General features: G+C 40.5%; 1 protein-coding gene across 3 annotated transcripts in view; it reads left to right on the forward strand.

Annotated features, from left to right (window-relative positions):
• The first annotated feature begins 8,135 nt into the window (after positions 1-8,135).
• The window catches only part of rapgefl1 (Rap guanine nucleotide exchange factor (GEF)-like 1), a 33,086-nt gene continuing 20,324 nt past the window's right edge, over positions 8,136-20,897 (forward strand). Inside the window, exons 1-3 of one of the 3 annotated variants that reach the window (XM_057347120.1) lie at positions 10,312-10,360; positions 11,048-11,113; positions 19,755-19,833. In XM_057347120.1, the coding sequence (XP_057203103.1) occupies positions 10,324-10,360; positions 11,048-11,113; positions 19,755-19,833 (182 nt within the window). In that variant the 5' untranslated portion in view covers positions 10,312-10,323. Of the gene's footprint in view, positions 9,249-10,311; positions 10,361-11,047; positions 11,114-16,357; positions 17,059-19,754; positions 19,834-20,897 lie in introns of those variants that run through there. The other 2 variants (XM_057347119.1, XM_057347121.1) reach the window with 2 other exon arrangements.

Consider the following 20,897-nt stretch of genomic DNA (forward strand, 5'->3'; position numbering starts at 1 on the left):
TTTTTATAATTTAGAGCACTGTTTATAAAGCTCGACTACACCCAGTCATGCGTTATTACATTTACACGAACGCATTTAACAAAAGCTTATATTTGAAGAAATGTCAATCTTTTTTTATCGATATGTGTATTTCCTGGGAAGACAATCCAACATCATTTGTGCCGTTAACGAAATGCTCTACTTACTGAGCTACAAGAACAATGTTATTTTCAAGCAAACACGCATAAGGTCAGGTCTCACAGTGGCGTTATCGTCAATGCTTTATTACGTCCAATAGGGGGCGCTAACAACTTTTGAATGCCGCGCGATCAGACTCCACACCAAGCAAATATTTCATGTTGAAAGTGAGCCTATGGTTGGAATTTTCTACAAAACTACAATTTTACTAGAGAACTAATTGTTTATTTTGCTTTTAAAAGAATATAGACTTGAGTTGGATCGAAATGTGAAGGGAAAAGCATCCAACAAGAATCTGTCATATGAACCCATGACACGGCTAGCGCCATACTCTACCAGTTGAGCTACAGGAAGGCCCTACAATTTTCGGTGTCTAAATCTTTTGACCTAAAGATATAGCTTCTCTCAAAATCTAAAAATACTCACAGCTCAAAACAACCCATTTCTTGATAAAGGCCCGGTTTCACAGACAAGGCTTAAGGCCAGTCCCAGACTAAAATGAATGTGTGACCTGTCTTCGCTGAATAACTTTCCCAGAAATGTCTTCAAATATATCTGTGCCGTTGTTTTGTTTCAAGATGCACACCAGTAATGTTTTCTTCTAAGGCATTTTTATAAAAGCGACATAAATATCTCAATTCAACTAAGGCAAAGTCCTGGCTTAAGCTGTGTTTGTGAAACCGGGCCAAAGAGTGTTAACCTCATCTATGTTCTCCATTCACACTTGAATGCAGCAGTTCATCTCATCTAAAATATACTGATGGTGAAAACAATAATAACCACATGCATATTAATAACCTTCCTGTCCATACACAAAAATTAATAACCATGCACAGCAGTTAAAATGCAGCTTCTTCGATCATTTTATTGACCTACATGCATGAAAAAAGAGTATATTTTTAACTCAACTGTATTTATATAGCGCTTTTTACAATTTTCATTGTTACAAAGCAGCTGTACATATTGACTATAAGCAAAGCAATTAAAGTTATACCTGCAAAAACAAGAAAAAGGTGAAACACAGAAGACAGACACACCTACATACAAAACACTCCACACACACAATATGCACACGTACTAACACACATAGATATAAACACACACACAGACACGCACGTACAGTGAAAGCGCACATTTAAGATAAAGGAAAGAGAAACACAGGTCAAATATTAAATGGACTTTAAATTCCTATATGCAATATTAATTAAGTAAAACTTTAAAATTCTAATCCTAAAGCAGCCCCCCGGCCAGGCAAATAGTGCAAAACAGTATGCAAACGGTGGCGAGGAACCCAAAACTCCAATCGAGAAAAAAAACCTCAAGAGATCCCAGGCCCAACCAGGGGATTCCAGTTCCCCTCTGGCAAAAGCTACAGCCTCTGCACAAGCTCGACAGTGCTTGCACAAGAAGGCTAAATAAAAAATAAATAAATTTACTAATAAGGTAAATTATAGATTTAAGATTATCCTTAATAATCTAATAGCATTTGAAATTTTGTAGTGAAGACGTGTCAAGTCGCCGCGTCCATCCAGCTCTATCATCTCAGCTCTTGTCAGGTCGCTGCTTCCCACTCTCCGCTCTACCATCAGGTCTGGGCATCCTGCTCGCTGTTGTAACCTTGGAACAATGAGACAGGACTGGCTGAGAGTAGAGTACTGTTCCAATGCATGCTAAGCAGAGCACAGCACAGGTTCATGTAAACATTGTTGCAGAAACAGATGAGTGACATAAAGTGTCAAGAGGAAGTCAGGGATTTGTTGTTCGATTTCGACACGAGTTATATGTTAAGTGCCTAAGTGTCAGATAGAGATTTGGGGGTTGTTTATTTGGATATAGGCCAGCAAGCAACAATCCTTATGACTCTAACTACAGAAACGCCCTAAAACACTTAGGCCTATCTAATGCCCAAGACTTAGCTAATAAGGAATATAGTCCCCTGGCCACCACTTACATCATTCTTGTTATGGCGTCAATTTCTTTCATTTATATTAGTGTTTTGTAACGCCTCAGTTATCTTCTCATCTACCTGTCCCATTCCTCGAAGCATTCTTGCACTTCTTCTCTCCTCAGAATATCTCTCCCATTCCTTCTCCCAGGACCACCAGTCTCTCTTCGACTTGTACAGACTAGCCAAATGACTATTCCTGAGGGGTTCCCATTTTTAGGGCCTTTTCAGCCAGACAAAAAGCCTTATACGTTTGCAGACGTACTAATGGCGTGTTGACAAATGCACTGCACGGCGATGCTTTTCCGTGGCACGTGAAAGATCACGTGGGCGGGTTTGTTTGTACACATCTGAGATCACCGAAGCGTGACATGATTTATGGCTTCAGGCCTCGGATGACCTGCTGAAACCGAACGCACGTCAGAGATTCTTTTAGAGCCACGAGCCCCAACTCACTCAAGATGTCATGCTATAGTCAACAACACTTGGCATATAGATGTAATTCCACCATCTCTTTTCTGTATGCACCGAATGGTGCCAGGAATCGTTTTTTAAGAAATACTTCGATCCAGATTTGCGAACCGTTCATCCAAAACACATGAGCTATTTAGTGATTTAAAGTAATAATTCACACAATAATGAAAATACTGTCATTATTTATCCACCTTTGGGTAGTTGCAAGAAAGAAAAACAACATTTTTTTCTTGCAATGCAAAACACAAAAGAAGACATTTTGAATAAGGCGAGTCATATTTCTTACAGAAGAATTTTAAGTATTTCTCTGTTAAATGTTCCCCATTTCACTTTGGATGAGCTTTTGTATATAAGCAACGATGACTCAAAACTGAACTCAATTCAGATATTGGTCTGTGTCAGGCTTTTCAAACTCCTGAAATCCATGCTTTCAGCTGCCTTTTGGAGCTGGCACTCACCAATGCATTTTTAATGTGTCTTGATGCCGGCCTCTGCATATTTAACAGTGTCCCCTCTCTCATCTATTGTTGTGTGTGTCAGGGATGCACATCCCTGAGGTCGGGCCTCCCCCGACAGTCTTTTCAGAGGGACTGTAACCAAACAAAGCCTAGTGTTTTCTGAGGGTGATGTCATTTTGTGTTTCCCATCCCCCTGCGTGGACCGTGACTGTGTGTGTGTTTTGTGGGTGTCATTAAACTTTTGCATGATTCATGGGAGCTGTTTACAAGCATCCATGCATTGAAATAAATAATGCGCTCGTATAATAAGATGTGCATGTGTATCACGCTCTAGCAAAAATGCTCATGAGATGTGTGTGTGTATCACAAAAAAGGAGAGTCATTTCCGTCGATTGATTTTCCTTCTTTTTCGTCGCTTTGGTCTTCTCTCACATTCTCTTTACAGCTGAACGCAGCACTAAGGTGTGATTTCACAGCTATGGAAATTGCCTTTACCTGCATGTACCATTATGTGACATCAAGGGCGACCGTGTTTTTGTTTTGTGAGAAAGAACATTTCTCCTCTTTTTCATCTTTAACATGTTTTTATTTATTTATAACTTTAAACTTAAATCCATTTTTTTCAGCAGTGTTTTTAAGCCGTGTGTCTTCATGCGTCCTTCTCTCAATGAAGAGTCTTGTCATAAACGCTCTTGTCATATGCAGTGTGATATTAAGACATCTAACATTATTTAGTAACGCTTCCAAAATGACGCTACGCTAAATGATGCCATAAGCCCGAGGATCACAGTGAAAAGTAATCCCATAAAAGTGTGTTTTTGAAAACGCTCTTCAGGGGTCACATTAGCATCTAAGTCTGGCAGATTGACAGGGAGGAGGGCGTCTGCGCAGGAGACGAACAGCTTTCCTCGGATGTACTTATGATGTGTTTGGGGTGTCAGGGAGGGGAAAAGAGTTATTGTGTATCATGCCGCTGGAAAGTGGGTCTGTTTAATGAGTTAAAGATAATCTCCTTATGGGAAAATAGCGTGCACACACACGCACGCACGCACGCACAACTAATGTTGCACTCCAGGGGCCCAAAAATTCATCTCAGCCTCTGTTTGTGTGTATGCGTGTGTAAATGAAAGTGTGATTATATTTCCACAGGAGATGATCCTGGATTCGATGTGAGCCCCAGTCTAGTTGTGTGTCTGTGTGTGTGCTTTGTATTTCAATAATCTATTGTTTATTGTGTATGTTTTAAGAGTTGTGTGTCTCCAGGACATTAGCACTTGGCTGCGTTTTCATCCGCACAATACATTACAGGCCGTACAATACAATACAAGTATGACATAACACAGTGAGCGTGTGCACTTATATTTGTGTGTTTGTGCACAATAGCACATGGCATAAGGATGGCGTTGTGACAGCGTGGAGGGTTTATTTAATGAGTCATCGCAGATGTGAGCTCTGCTCTCCTCACTCGGGGGCAAGTGCGTTAGGCTCTTGAGGTCATCCATCATCTGAGTGCGTGTGGGTGGGTGTGTGTGTGGGTTTGTGTAACCGTGAGGACTGGTGGGTTTCACTGCCAGGCAAATATATTAGAGAGTCATATTCATTAAAAAGACAAATATGCGTACCGAATTACTAAGGTAATGACATCTTTCTCTTTCGTTAAAAAATTGTGGTTCTTCTGTTGGATTATATTGGCTCTGTATTAGCAATATGAACTTTTTTGTATTTAAATAATAAAAATTGATATTATAAATGATTATAAAATAATATTTTATATCATTTTAATGTATCATAAATATAATATTATATACATATACAGCCATGGCAAAAAAAGAGAATTATTTTCAGACACGTTTAAGTAAAATGATCAGTTTTATTTCACTCTGTGAATTAGTGTCAATATTTCTCCCAAATTGTAAAAAAGTATTGTTTTTATTTGCATTTATTTTCAGAAAATTGAAATGATAAAATGTTAGCACATCTTAAATGCTACTAAGAAAAAATATAAATGTATGTTTATATATACAGCCGCACGGAAAAAATTAAGAGACCACTGCAAATTTTCTTTTCAAATGATCATTTAGATGTATTGTGGTCATTCCAGTACAGTGCCTATTGAATTTCAACAAAATCAAACCTCAGGAGTGACAAAGTCATCCAACAACAATGTGAATTTTTTCAAACGCATACGTATAAATAGTACATTTTTGTAAAACTCTTTTGTAAAAAAAAAATTCAGCGTCTGTACGTAGCTATTGTCACAATCACAATTTAGTGTTGGTAGTCCCTGATACAAATTGTGATCAAATTAATGCGGCATTCCCAGCAGCAGGACCTCATCTGGCTTTAGAGTTCATTTATTTATGGGCTCATTACCCCTAAAATCCTCTTGCTGAGAGAACAGAAAACATTATGTAGCGCCATGTGACGCACTTCTAAGTGCTCGTGTCTAATGTTGTGAAGAAGGGGGGTTCTTAGGATGGAGTCACAGGCTATGCATGTTGAAATCATGACACATCTTAACTCTGACAAGGTCATATGACTAAAGGGTATGACTATGTCCTTCTCTAAACATTCACTCACACATCCAAATATGACAGTGTTCCTTTAACGCGGTGTACTGTATTTTCCCATAAACAGAATTCAAAGTAAGGGGTCGACCTGTGGTGAAAGGAACAGGATGGTCCCCTCAAAATATATCCTGTAACTAGTAGTCTAACTGTAAAGGAGAAGTGGATGGAGTGGAGAGATCGTGTGTGTGGGTGTTATGTCAGTTCCGTGATCGGTGGATGACTGCAGCGGTTTGCACAACGTGTGATTTCCACCTCTATGCAGCATGGTTTCACTCTCATTTCCATGGTGACGAGGAGGACCTCTACTGACGCAGAGCTAAATTTATACCACAGCAATTTTTTTACAGCTTGCAGTTTTTAGTTTGCGTGAAAATCATACAGATTGTTTGAAGCTTTTGATCTGGATCAAGTGTGTTTTATCAGACGGGTTTATCTGTGTGATAGTCATGTGTCATAGAGGGAGGAAATACCCATAGCACATATGATGTGCTGAAGGAGCTCTAACCACAAGTCAGTGGGTTCGTCTGGGGTTATCAGGCAGATTTTAACCTTCGATGCTAATTAGGAACCATTTCTATTAGAAGTTAAAAAGCTATTTAAAAATGTCTATACATTATCATAAGATTATAGTGTCCTATAGACATTTTTTACGACAGAAGGTTAGCATTTGGAGAAGTATCATATACATGACTACAGCATCAAGAAAGATAACAATAATTTATTATAGTTATAGTTCATAATAGAAAAAATGTATTCTTTACTCACTTTCATGACTTGTATGACCTTCACCACAATCTCGTGGCAAAAACGGAATTATTTTACGAGGTGGCTAATTCGTATAAATTTGTACGATCTTATTCGTACATTTAAGTACATTTTGCTTTCGCGCCAGTGACCTTGGGTTTGGGGCAGGAATAGGGGTGGGGCTTTAGTATTACTTTTTTCCAGTAATCGTATGTTTTTGTACGACTCACAATGTAGAAATTCATACGAATTAGGCACCTAGTAAAATAGTTACGAATTCCTGTGAGATCAGACCACACTAAACCACACAAATCAATATTGGTCAAAACAGCTTGACATTTACTTCCCTTGTCTAATAAAAATATCTTTTAAAAAGATAATTTGCTTTTTACATTTTGGTTTTATGCATTCAATTAAGTGCTCAACATAGCCCCTGACAGCAATTGGATCCCGTATTTACCCGTCATTGGTGTCTTGGGATATAGTGTTTCCTGACAGATGCTGGAACAAGACACCGAGCATGTGCCGTCAGATGTAACCTGACACTGATGATAGATAAAGTGAATAACCCTATAGACTTGCATCTTTTCACACTGGCAGGCTACCATGACCAGACCCGAGTCTTTCAGCTGTCGGCATGTGGCCTACTAATTGCAGCCTTCGATTGAAGATGCTTAAATGTAGTGTTTGTGGGACTGAGCACAAAATGGTAAGAGATGAGAACTTTCTGAGTTTTCCAGCTGGGCTATATGAAACCAGCCTTAAAATGCTGCCGTACAGACCACCAGTAGACCTTACAGAGAACAAGACACGTGCCAGCTGTAATCAATACGGCTCGGTGTTCACAGTGCACAAGTCTCAGGTTATCCCTTAATGAATAACTCATTAATGAGTTGATCATATAAATGTGACAAATATGTTTTCTTGTTGCTTTAATATATACTTAAATTGCCTACTATGTGACATTATGTTTATGATGTAGGCTACGTTACTTCCTGTTGTTTACTTTTTTTTTTTTACAAATTTGGCAACCATACTTTCACCAAAATATATGTAGAAGCTTTAGTCATTTATACTACAATAAAACTTGACAACTTGATATTAAACGATACGGCTCGGTGTTCAAAGTGCACAAGTCTCAGGTTATTCCTTAATGAATTTTGCGGTTTACTCATAGTTGATCACATAAACACGACAAATATGATTTCTTGTTGCTTTAATATAAGCTACTTAAACTGCCTGCTATGTTACTTGACATATGTTTATGATGTACATTACTTCCTCTTGTTTACTTTTTTTATACAACTTTGGCAACCATACTTTCACCAAAATATATGTAGTAAGCTTTAGTCATTTATACTACAATAAAACTTGACAACTTGATATTAAATCTGCCAATACAAGTCATGCACCACAACCAGAAAGATCTAGAATCATGGTGATGGATAGTTAGGATGTTTTGGCACATTTGAACAAGAAGTAGTACATTACATTCCACACTAACATTTATATTACATTCTCATGATAAATGCATGAATAGGTTTGGAAATACGTAAAAAAACCTGAATATTGTTGATCAACGTGTGTATGCGCTTGTGACTGCAATTGCTGTTATTCAAAGCAATTGAGCAATATCTCTTGACACCACCAACAACACACGCTCAGCTGCAGAGAAAGCGGGGAGAGAGAGAGAGAGAGAGAGAGAGAGAGAGAGAGAGAGAGAGAGAGAGAGAGAGAGAGAGAGAGAGAGAGAGAGACTCACACACCCCCGTTGGGTGTGTATACTGTATGTGAGCGCAACGCAGCGCAGTATTTGTGCGGACTCGAGGCGCACAACGCTCAGTATCGTAAAGAGAAAAATAAACAAGGATACCACCGAATCGATCAGGGATCTTTAAGCACGGAATCGCCGAAGGGATCTGCGTCTCGCATGCGACACGAGCCTCTTTGCCGTAGACCTGCTGCCACAGACGATTCATCTGTACGGTACAGCATCTTGACAGACTGATTTATATATGCATTATAAAGAGCTACCGGGCGCCGTGTTTTCAACCCCCTGCTGCTATCTTTATCGTCTGCGTCTGTGTTCGGACCGATTATTTGTCTAATTGACTCTTCCATCAAGGCTTTGTGACGGTGGCAATATAAGCCTGATACATATATAGCTAATATATACGACCAGAAGAGCTGCAGTGGAGGACGGGGATCGCTTGGATACGTTTGGAGATTTTTTCCTATACTGTAGCAGCGGGACTCGATCAGCATCCACTTGTTTCTGCGTTACTGGGGTAACATTGAACCCAATGGCCGTGTTTTATTCTTGACACTTCTTTACCGCAGGGGGAATTTCTTCTGTCATTTTCTAATCAGACTTGGGCTTCACTATCATCCCGCTATGATGTAGACGCTCACGTCCATACGCTCACCGTCAGTGTTCATTTCTTGAGTATTTATTGGGAACAAACCAGGGCCTTCTTGTGATATTTCTTTCCACCAAAATGCCGGCTGGAATGAAGCCTCTTGAAAAGTTCTTGAAAAAGCAGACCAATGCGCTCACGCGGGCGGGTGGTTTTGGGGATAAGGCCACGGGCACTGGGGCGTCCAGGCGGCGGGCAAGCCTGTCCCGTGTGGTGCCGTTCTTCAGGGAGACGTCTCCCGAGAGCGGACCGGCCAGGGAGGTGTTCAGCCCAGAGACCGAAGAAGCGCCTTGCTGGCCTTCGGCCACTGCGGACATCAGGAGCCCCTCGCTGTCCAGCGATGAGCAGAGCTCAGAGGCAAGTCTGGACACGAACTGGACCCCGCTGCCCGCGGACACCCCACAGAATGTAGCGCTGGCGCTGCTGGATAGTGTGGCGGGAAAGCGGTACGCCAACTGCACAGGTGAGTTCATGGCGCATGGCTATTTCGCTCTCCTTGGTGTTGATACGTTGTTGCATCCAAATGTCCTACTACTGGCAGATCTTGTTGACGCTGATGTGGGGCTTTACTCATTGATGAATATTGTAACAGTTTGGTGTTTGGTGCACGCTGTGCTGTAGTAGTGGGATAAATAATCGTTGCGCTCGAGGGTTACATAATAAATCGCGTTACGCACGCAATAGGTGCAGCATATGATTCAAAATGCGTTATTGCACTGCGTTGGTAATATTTTGTAATTATTGCTATATGTACACAGGCGGACGTCATGTTTTGCGGTCGCGTCGTACCGTTTTGCCGCGAGCGTTGCGTGAGCCAATTGTTTAACTTTTAGAAACACGTTTGGAGAACCTTGCGTCACGTGCAGTTGCTCTCTGTTTTGATGGATGCTTGCTGAATGAAGACCCATTACACTGCAGGTTGTTTTGTGTAAAAATATCCATGTTTGCGGTATCAAAAGAGCTTGCGCGGCACGTGCGTAAAACAAATACTAGTTTATTTGACCTACGCATCAAAGTCAGTGATGGCCCAGTTTCCCTAATATCCTTGTACGGAAAGCATTGCAACACTGCCCTGACGGTGAGATTTTAATAACAGTGAAGCCCTTATTTATAAGTGCAAATACGTTTTTTTCACTTTAAAATGGTTTACGCATGACTTTTGAAAGTAATAATGGTAAACTTAGAATTTTACGTTTGAGACTGTGATGCCATACACAGTTTCACAGTTTCTGTCAATGAGAAAATTTACAGGATAATATGCTATAAGCAAGGGTGGAGTTCGGGTATTTCCTTGGGTTTGGGAAAGTTTATGAACACAAAAAGTGAAAGTGTAAGAGTTACCAAGGTGTTTTCTGTATACCTTTCCTCAGATTTTGTGTTGTGGACGTTTCGTGATAAATCAAGATGTTGTGTTACCACCCACGTATGTAGAAGACAATTAAGCCAAACCTGTTCAATCCCTGTGCCAGTTATGGGGATTTCTAATGTTGCCCCCATACAAAAGACTGTTGTGGTAAATGAAGTGTTGTGTGATTTTCATGATGGGAATAGGTCGTGTGTTTTTGTCTTCAACAAGTGCGTACATGTTCTCTTTTCCAGAAAGGTGCAGGACTTTTATCCTATGAATAATGACTCTCCCACACAAACATTGGTGGTGGATCGTTGCTGCAGCTTTCGCTGCACATGTGCATCATAATGTTTTTGTGAAGTAACCATGGAAACTGCAGGGATTTTAACAGTATGTCGGTGCATAAGGAGAGAATTATGCTTGATGTGAAATCAATGGGCAGATGTACCTCTTGCCTTGGTTCATTGCGTTATAAGGATTTATTAGAATGGCATGGCGATGAAAGATGAGGACTAGGACTGTTTGTTCTTTTATCGGATTGCTCTAGATGTGTAGAGTAACTTGATATTTAGTGTTCAAGAGATTGGTCCCCTCTATTTCAAAACAATCTATTGAAAACACAGTTTCCGTGAATCTTTGTTAAGGATGCTTTGATTTATGTGGTCATCTGTTTAATGTGCATGACCATGTTGATATGACTTGTGTTTTTCTCGTTTGCAGTCGATTTGAGAATTTTATGTCACAGATTGACATAGTAGTTCCACTCTTTTTTCTGAGCGAGGATGTCATGTCTTGCCTTTAGATAAGACTGACATTTTTACTGCAATTTATCATTATCGAGACCCGTGAAATGTTGAAAAAGTGCCACTAATCCTGGATTAGCCAACAATGGACTTTCAATTTGTCTCATCTAGTTTTTTTGTCCGTGGAGTTACTCTGGATTATGGACCGTCGAAAGTTTACTGATCCAGGGTCGAAAGGTAAGGTAATGCACTGAAATAAGAAACTACTTCAGTTCTAATGCGCTGTCAATTTCACAGCATTAAACCACCTATCCCAGCCGTTGGCCAAAGAAATGTGTTTAGACAGATGCATTTTGTTGCTGGTTGTAGTTGTAGTGTATATTTACAAACTTTTTAACTCGTCACATTATACCCATTAAATAGGTCACACATAACAGTTAAATACCAAAACACTTCTGTATATTTCAATTTATTTTATACAAGGTGTTGCCTCTGGTGTTTTCCTTGTGGAATCCCTGATTTACAAGAACCAACTAAACTCACACAACACGCCCTCTTGATAACAACAACGGCTTTATCTGTGGAATGTGAACTGACGCCTTATTTGTGTGTGCGTGTGTAATGTGCATGTTGTGGAGTAATTCCATAAGGCCCATTGAACTGAGATTAACAAATCGATCATTGCATAACTGTGTACCTTTAGACCTTCCAGTTGTGAGGCAGATGTAGTTCTGTCGACTGGCGTGTCAGAACAAAGTTCCAGAGGGCAAGGCAGCAGCAGTCTAACTATTATTGGTATTAGCGCTGGTAGCTTTTGAATTTGGAAAAATTACAATTAGTGTGCCTTTGTCAAACTTGTTGAACTTCAAGGCCCGGCCGCCCGGTTTCTCAGACACTTAAGGCTAGTCCCAGACTAAAATGAATGTGTGACCTGTCTTAACTCAACATAACTAGCCCAGAAATATCTCAAAATATATCCGTGCCATTGTTTTGTCTTGAGATGCACACCAGTAATGTATTCTTCTAAGCCATTTTTATAAAAGCGACATAAATATCTTAATTCAACTAAGGCATAGTCCTGGTTTAAGATAAACTGCGTCTGTTGAACCAGGCCCAAGAGTTCAATTCAATTCAATTCAATTTTATTTATATAGCACTTTTCACAATGTGCATTGTTCCAAAGCAGCTTTACAGGAGCAAATAAGAAAAACAGAAAAACACAGAAAGGTAAAACACAGCACAGTGCACGGTGTTTATAGACCAAGCAAGATCATTCTAATAAATAATATCTAATAAATAAATGAATGAATAAATAAATAAATGCAATCTCCCGGTGAGCAAGCCAACACTGCCCTGCTGTGGCGAGGAACCCAAACTCCAATGATGAATAAATGGAGAAAAAAAAAAACTCGGGAGAAACCAGGCTCAGCCGGGAGGGCCAGATCTCCTCTGACGTGTCATAGCTGCACTCAGTGACCTCGACCAAAAGCCACCGAGTAAACGTCCACGAAGAACAGGGAGAGCCCACCAGCCGCGACCCAGGAAGCCCCACCCGCCGAAACCGTGCAGGTCCAACCCGGTCCCATTCCGCGATCGACACCAGACAACAGAGGAACAACCAGGGAAAAATAGTAATGGCATAATTAACTTTATTCCTCTGTTGTCCGACATCGACCACAAAACAAGACCAAACCAGACCAGACCCACACAGTCCCAACAAATGAAACGCCCCAAACCACAACCAACAAGCCCCCCCACTCCCCACAAACACCCACCCACCAAGAGTCTCTTTAATGGTTTCATTATAAGTTTATTTCATCAAAAGAAAAAACACAGATGTAAGTACTCAGATTAATACTGCACTGACCCAGAATGACCTGTTGCATCTAATGCTTTGCATTTAATGCATTTGGCAGAATGTTTTATCCCATGCAAGTGATTTACAGTGAATTCAAGTTATACATTTGATCAGTCGAGTTCAGTATGTGTGATCCCTTGGATCTTTTTGCCTCGCTAATGCAGCGCTCTATCAAATGAGCTACATAAACATATTTTTCAATATTTTTAATCAGATTTCAACAGTAATGTTAACTTGTTTATCAGCAGAAGATAGGGATGGTAAAGAGAGCCGAAGATGGTCTCCAGACTCCGGCCAGGTTGTGTAAGGACCATCCCACTCTCCATGTGCTGCATTCCAGTGGACCAAAATTGTCCTAGGGCTGTTTTTAAAAGAATCTTCGTTAAGCAATCAAAGTGTGGAGAAAGAATAGGGAGGGAAGGAGAGAGCAGTGCAATCGGAGAGAGTGTGTTTGTGTGGGAGGAATGCTGGCATTTTTTTCCTTTTGAATAGGACGAGGGATTAGAGTGGAACGGCTACCCACTCACCGGCCTCTCTTTGCGAGGCTTTACATAACATGTATATGGCCCCCACCCTGCCTTCTCAACGGTTGTGCCCACTCAGTTTGTGCACATTCACACACCTGTGCAGCTTTCTACTGGAGAAAAGTAATGGTGTCCCCCTCGGGTCTGTTCTCGGACCGTGTGCATAGCGAATATTTGATCTGTTTAAAGTTTGTTAGTGCTGAAAAAGCTGTGTGTGTGTGGAGGGGGCGACACAATTATGTTGTATCATACAACTGTGTATTTTCCCAGTAAGTGTGTGGGGTTGTCATAGTTTTTTATGTTTTTGCATCACTTATGGAAGGCTAGAATAGTGCATTTGATAGACATTATTGTTATCATTCCCTGGAATTCAAACCCACAAGCCTGGCATCAGTATTACCACGCTTTACCAGTTTAGCTCCAGGAGGAGCACTATTGTTCGTTCCATTGTACCAGCCATTTGTATCTGTGGTTCCCTGCATGTATTCCTCTCATTGTTTTCAAGTTTTGGTAGCAAGTATAAATTGCTTCGCTTTGATGGCCTTGTTCTGATATCGATATTTGTACGAGCGTGTGGGGTCTCTGCGCAAATGCTCTTGTGTGAAGGAGCCTATTTCAAACTCAGCACCTGTTCACATGGCAACCGGTGCTCTCGGAGGAGGTGGACGAAGAGAAGGCAAACGGTAGATGGGAGAATGACGAGCGTAAAGCAAGGCGTTAAAGAAACTGACGATTAGATATGCAGACACATTTCTTTGTAAGCAGCTATAAGGTGGCACCTGAAGTCTTCTTTTTCTCTCCCTCACTCCATCTCTCTCATATTCGTTATCACACACATTACAAAAAAACAGCAGTGCAGTCACTCCGAGTCAATGCCAGAATCAAACCATAGAAAATGCACCACGTGACACCCCTTTGAAGTGACAGCAGTGGTTGCTCTTTTTCAGCACGCCGCTTGCGCACTCCAGCACGCTCGTACACACGCACACACAGATGGCCCCGAGCGCCCGGATCAGTGGCTGGACCGACAGCCCTAATAACAGCCTGAGAACAGCCTCACTGCCTGCTAGCGAGAAGGATGTGATTAGCACGCAGTGACGACTCCCACTGAGAAGCAGTCACATATGGACTTCTGAAAAAACTTGGAGATGCAGGCATTTTAGAGTGCTTTTGCACATTTTAAGCAGCAGTAGCCTGAAACATTGAATTTGAAATATGAATTATTAAAATACTTAATTTTATTTATTTTGGTTCGTTTAGTTCAGTAACTTCATTGATCACAGAAGAACGAATGTTTCTAACTATTAACTTATATCAAACTATGTTTCAACTGTTAGCTGTATGGAAAAGCTTAAAGGTTCAACTATTTTAACTTTACATCTTTAAAATGCAACCGTTATGAGGCAAGATTTGACCAAAAATATCACTCGATATCTCGACCCGGACCTGAGACATTCATCTGCCACATACGTCACATTTGTGACACTGCCTGTGAAAAAACAGCTAAAGTATTTTTTACTGTTATTTACATAAAATCATCCCACATATTGTAAAACAGTATACCTCTGAGATTTTATTTCTGTTAAGTACTATGGTAGACACAATGTTCAAAGAGAACTGTTTGGAAATAGTCATAGGAGCTTTTAGCTTTGATTTTCTGTCATCATAATCATGTGTTAGATGTATTAAGGCCTGCAGGAAAAATCCCAGAGAGATGGGATGCAGACACTGTGACACATTTTTCATCCGAAAGTTTCTATGTATCCAGTCGTTTATTTATTTTGTAACAAGTGATGCAAGTGACTGTTCAAACAAAAGGTGTGTGATGCATTTTAAACATAAAATAAAAGCAAAACTGATTCAAGTTACTTCTCTAGATGTCCTCAGTCACATTGTACATGATTCCAAAGAAAAAATGTTTGCTTTCGATAACTTTAACCAAAATTAAACCTTCTGACAAGGTTATTATTATGTAATATTAGTATTAGTATATTAGTATTTAATATTTAATCGTCCTCGGATTTGTGAAAGGTGTTTTGAGGTGTTGTTGTAGCTCAAGTGGGACTTGTAACGCTGGATGAACGGTTCGAAGAAATGTGTAATCTGGTAAAATGTTTAGCTTGAAATCATTCCTTTGGTTAAATTAGCATTTCTATTCACCAATAACATAGCTTTATGTTGTTTGTAGTTTTGTTTCAAGTTTTTAGAAATTCTGCTTTGCTGATTAAAATGCAAAATGCACATTCTCAATTTCTTGCTGCAAGAAAATGTGCCAAGCGCCCAGAGCATGAGCACCATTAACCGAGTGCCTGCAGCGTCATCGCATCAACTCAGGGCCAAGTTCAAAGGCCGTGCACACGATATGCAAACAAACGCGCGAAATGAATCCATTACCTCTGCTGTGGGTTCTGGATTTGTTTGCATGGGTGTTCCCGCGGGTATTTGTGCATGTGTGCAGGTTTTTGTGCGCTTGTGCATTTATGTGGGCACATCTTGGACTCTTAGCTTTGAACTACCTCTCATTCTTATTTTATGTAATACCAGTCGCAGAGGTTTTCGAATCATCTCTCCCTGTTGACCAGACTGAAGGCTTCAAAAATGCTTTTGTGAGTCCTGCTCTAGGAACAATGTCTCTTGAGGCCAGTTTGAACTGGGTTAGGTCTAAAAAACGATGTGCTCCTAAATTCAGCGAGTTCTGTTTTTAGTTTCAAGACTATATGGCATTTTTGAGTCACATCACATGTTGTATTTCTCCAGACTGGTGCCATGTTGCCTGCGTTACAATATTTTTGTGTTGCGTTTGCACACTTTGATAGACACATAACGTATTTATTTTCATTTGCACCTGCTTTGTTCCCTTCAACAGTATGAAAAGTTTTTTTTTTACTGCAAGTATTCAAGCATTCATTTCAAAGGAAGGTTTTGTTGTTGCGGAACAGCCTCGGTCCTCCATTGGCTTTAGTGTATTAACTTATAGTTGGCAGCCTGCCAAAGCAGATTTGCATGTCAATGATCGTGTTTTGTGTTACGATCCAAAGAAAAGTTGGGAGTCGAAGGGTGAACTGCCTCCCAGAGCGGACAGATTTTGCAGGGGGTTGAGATCAAGCAGATATGGAGAACAAGTGCAGACAGCCCCGGAGAATAAACACAGATCCCCCGCACAATGTGCACACACGGAGCGTCATGCCAAAAAGCACCAATGCGAGAAAAGAGATGGAGAAAGCAGAGCACGGGGGGTTGGAGAGCGTGTGTGGGTAGTGCGAGGTTTAGATGCGATAGGGCTTCCATGGTAACGGAATGTCTATCATGGTTTATGTAACGCACCCCGGTCCTCACCATTACGCTCTTCTGAAATCCCAGCCTCCCATCTCCAGTAGATAACAATCTTCATGGACCACATCCGTGCAGCTGGAGCGCTGAGCGCTCTTTACTTGATGACCATTTATTGAGTGTGAACGCCCCCAACCTGGCCCAACCCACGCCTGACAAACACACAAACAACAGCACCCTCGCGTGTACCTAGAGAATCAGTTTAGATTGCTTTTTGTAATTTCTCAAGGAAGTTTTTCCCTAAGTTTAGGTCTATCAAGGTTATTTGCTCAGCCGAAACCGGGGCGCATCCAGACGGCCTTCAGTTGCGCACACACCCCGTTCCCTCCCTCTATCTAATGCCGGTAGGATTGTGATGCTGATGGGTGTTTGTCTGAACTCCCGGTTTGTTCTCGCAGCACAAGGGCAAGGACACGTGTGATGATGTGGAGAATACATGTGCAGCTTTGCATCAGACTGTGTGTGTCAGGGTAGGTGAGAAATTTTGTTCTGCTTCTACTCATGTGAATTTGCAACACTTTATGCTTTTATAATGTAAACGCGTGAGTCGAAAGATGGATGAAAGAATGGTGGAGGATGTGGGCACAGTCAAAGAAGAGATTAAATGGAGCAATAAACTCGTGAGGTCATATTTAGATTTTCTTTGTGTTGGTTTATATGTTCAGGCTAAATATCGACATAAACTAAATAGACACGAAATAAATAAAGATGAAAGTCATGTATGGTTGATATATGTCAATAAAAAGCTCATATTAAAGGGATAATTTACCCCAAAATGAAAATTCTTGTCATTTCAAACCTGTATGACTGTCTTTCTTCTGCAAAGCATAAAAGAAGATAGTTTAAAGAATGTTGGTTACCGTACAGCGCCGGCACCCATTCGCTTCTATTGTATGGTCACAAATCCAATGCAAGTGAATGCGTGCCGTTGCTGTTTTAAAAATATATTATTTTGTGTTTTGCAGAAGAAAGTTATGCAAATTTGAAATGACAAGAGGATGAGTAAACGATGACAGAATTTTCATTATGGGGTGAACTATCACTTAAATGCTTGAATTGCTTTGATGTGTTAATTTTTCTAAGCATAAAGCTGCAACTGAATTTTTGACCCAAAACTGTTTCGTCCAAGCCAGACGTGTAAAGTGAGGACAGCTGGATGCAGTAAACGTCCGTGCTCCTGTGAATATTCCTGTGATTCTCTCTGCTTAATATTATACGCCTGAGGGAGGCGGACAGACCCACGCGCTAACATGTATCTTAAATACCCCTGCAGTGAAAGTTACGGAGAATTATAAACTCAAATTCAATCTCAACGGTCCTGACAAACGCTAATGAAGAGGGAAGGTCATGGCGATGGAAAATAATGCCTACGTTTGACTGAAGGAGCCTCTGAATAATTCCAGTCAGCGCTCAGAATTACACGCTCATTACAGGATTAAAAGAAACGTTTATTTAACCCTCATGTTCTGTTTAAGTGTGTTTCTAATCTAAACCCAGCAGGCAGATATTGCTGAAACAATATCCCTCTGTTTTACCAAAGCAATCGCACGCTAGTCAGAAATGTGACCGGTACCATATCAAAAACATTGTTTCTGGTAGGATCAAATAAACTGACCAGGAGTTTATCTCAACTCTATGCACAGTAGTCAGAAACTTGAAAATGTTGTTTTTATTAGGGAGGGCTGTTGGAGTGTTTTATGAAGTGGACAATTTGTTTACATTTAATTCTCATAAATCATGAAATGTGTGTTTGAGCTTTTAAATGGGCTTGGAGACCTAAACTGAACCTGAGGCTTGATATGTTAGACATAACACCTCGTAATTAACTCACGGCTTTCAGTTCGGACTAAAAGTAGCTTGTCTTCTGTTGGGTTGTTAACACATGTCTGTGAGGACGTAGCAGCTATCAAAGGTGGTAATGAACCCTGGTGACTCCACCTCCAATATTCCAATCCGGTTTTTTACACAAACTCGCACAAACTGGCCTGGCCTGCCAACTTAACCAAACGTTTCTGCCTTTGCATGTCATTTGTTTTTTTGTGTGTTTACCTTGATTCTCTTTGCATCTGTATTTTTCTGTACATCTTTCGTACCGTCTGTGTGTTTCTCTTTTTTCTGACTCACCATACAGTCTTTAAAGTCAGGGTTGCCACGGCAACCGTAAGAGATTTGCAGCTTCCAAGACGTGGAAGGAGCTAGACTGCATGCCCTCTATACATACAGAGACCCCAAACCGCACACGGAGACTTGAGTTAGAAAACCAAATGTCAAACCAAATGCCTTTTATTTGAAAGAAATGAACAGTTTTCATGCTTAACGTTTACAAAAGATGTTTGATAAATTGTGTGTTTTAAAACAATGTATAATTAACGTATTTAAGCACATTGGTGTGGCACGGGAATCCTCCAACTTATTTTCACTCAACTGCTGTGTTCATTTTGTGCCACTCTTTTCTATTCCCCTTAGCGATCACATTTTTAATAGTTAAATATCAATGATTGATGCGCTCCACATTGATATAACCCAGATACATAATGAGCATCATGTCCTGTCGTCAGCCAAAATACAGTCTCCCAAAATCTCGCTGTCAAAATGTGCCCCAGATCGGAAGATAGTACACACGTATGCACATTCCTAAAGACGCCCTATTGCCGTTTTTCATAGCCTCGCTTTTTCATTTCACGTTTACGATTCAATGTTTATACAAGCAATTTTGTTAATGACTCTTGCTTACGGCGGTGCAACACTAAATCAAGCGATGCCGCGTGCAGAAATGCTAATGTTCAACTAACGTGTTGCCGCAGTCGGGCTACAAGTGTCAGATATGCGTGAACAGCACATCACCGCAGCTTCTGGGAGTGTCTGCACTACAAAGTGGGCCAGGAAGCCACTTGATTTATTTGATCCACAATCCCGCTGTCCTTGAAATGAAAAGTTAGCGAAGGTGAGAGCTGAGGCTATGAAGTTCAACATTGCTTCTAAACACGCCTTAAAAGAGTGCGTCTTCACAACCCGTCAAACAAGTGAAGCTATGACGGAATCTACTCTTAGTTCGTGTGTACTTCCGCTGTTCTCAAAATAAAGGTTTGTTCAGACAAACATTAGCGTGTTGTTTAGAGATCGTGATGATGTCGGTAATGAGGCTGTTCTTCTTCTGTCTTTTCAGAAATACTCCTTGATGACTTCATGCTGACACACCCGATCTTCTTGGCTCCAGACAAGTTCCAGCAGGTCTTGCTTCAACAGTATCCTTTCCTCTGTGAACATACGTTTCAGATGTATATCTCTTAGCTTCTGTTCATCTTTAGTGGCCATTCACAAACTTCTAGAGAATTGATAGAAGTATTAAAGGAACAGTTCACCCAAAAAAAAAAAAAATCTTCATTTTACTCATCCTCAAGTTGTTCCAGATCTGTATATATTTCTGTGCTCTGAAGAACACAGAACCGTTTGCTTACAAACATTTTTCCAAATATGTTTCTCTGTGTTAATCAGAACAAAGAAATGTACGCAGATTTGAGGTCACTTTGTTTCTGCAAAAGAAAATGCTTAAATCATGGTTTTATATTAAACGTTTAGTGTTGTGAATCGGGTTAAGGTCAGGAAACAGTTAAACAGTTTTATTTGGTTATATGTTTAACCAAATAAATAAATGAAGTAATAAAATAATAAATAAATTTTTAAATAAATAAACAGATTTGCTTCTTAATTTTCATATTGAGATTTTAATTATAGTCAAATCGGAGTTCAGTTTGCTGAGATCTCTTCAGAATCACTACATGGGATGCATGTAAGATTAATGGGGTGATTTTGTTTCGAAAAAAATTCTTTAGAAGAATTTCAGAAGACTCCATTTCATCTAATTTCTGTCTAGTAGAAACTGATATTATTGGGATCTCATTTGAGAGTTTTTTTCCTGTGGAGATTCAGGATCGTCTCGACCAAATCATTTGCGATACGTAGTTTGTAGATCCACAGCACCGATGCCTTTTTGAAATGCTATTACAAACCGTTTTTGTTTATTCACGATGCTGTGCTAGCGTCTAACATATTTCTCTGTTCGGTCTTTGCGTTACACTTCTATGAAGTGCTCGACTCACAATCGTATCTTTTTCTTTGAAACTTTTCCGTCCGGCGCAGAGCGTTTCCATAAACAAACATTATCTGCCAAAAACAGCCAACACCCCATTACACACGCAGCTGAGAAACTCCGCAGTTTTCAACCGCAGGGGGCTAAAAGCAATCGCACGGGCTGTTTACGCCGGGACAAAATGATTTACCAATTAGCAGTGCTAGCCTACATGAAGCT

Source organism: Triplophysa rosa, linkage group LG11, assembly GCF_024868665.1.
Source record: "Triplophysa rosa linkage group LG11, Trosa_1v2, whole genome shotgun sequence".
Classification (NCBI taxonomy): Eukaryota; Metazoa; Chordata; class Actinopteri; order Cypriniformes; family Nemacheilidae; genus Triplophysa; species Triplophysa rosa.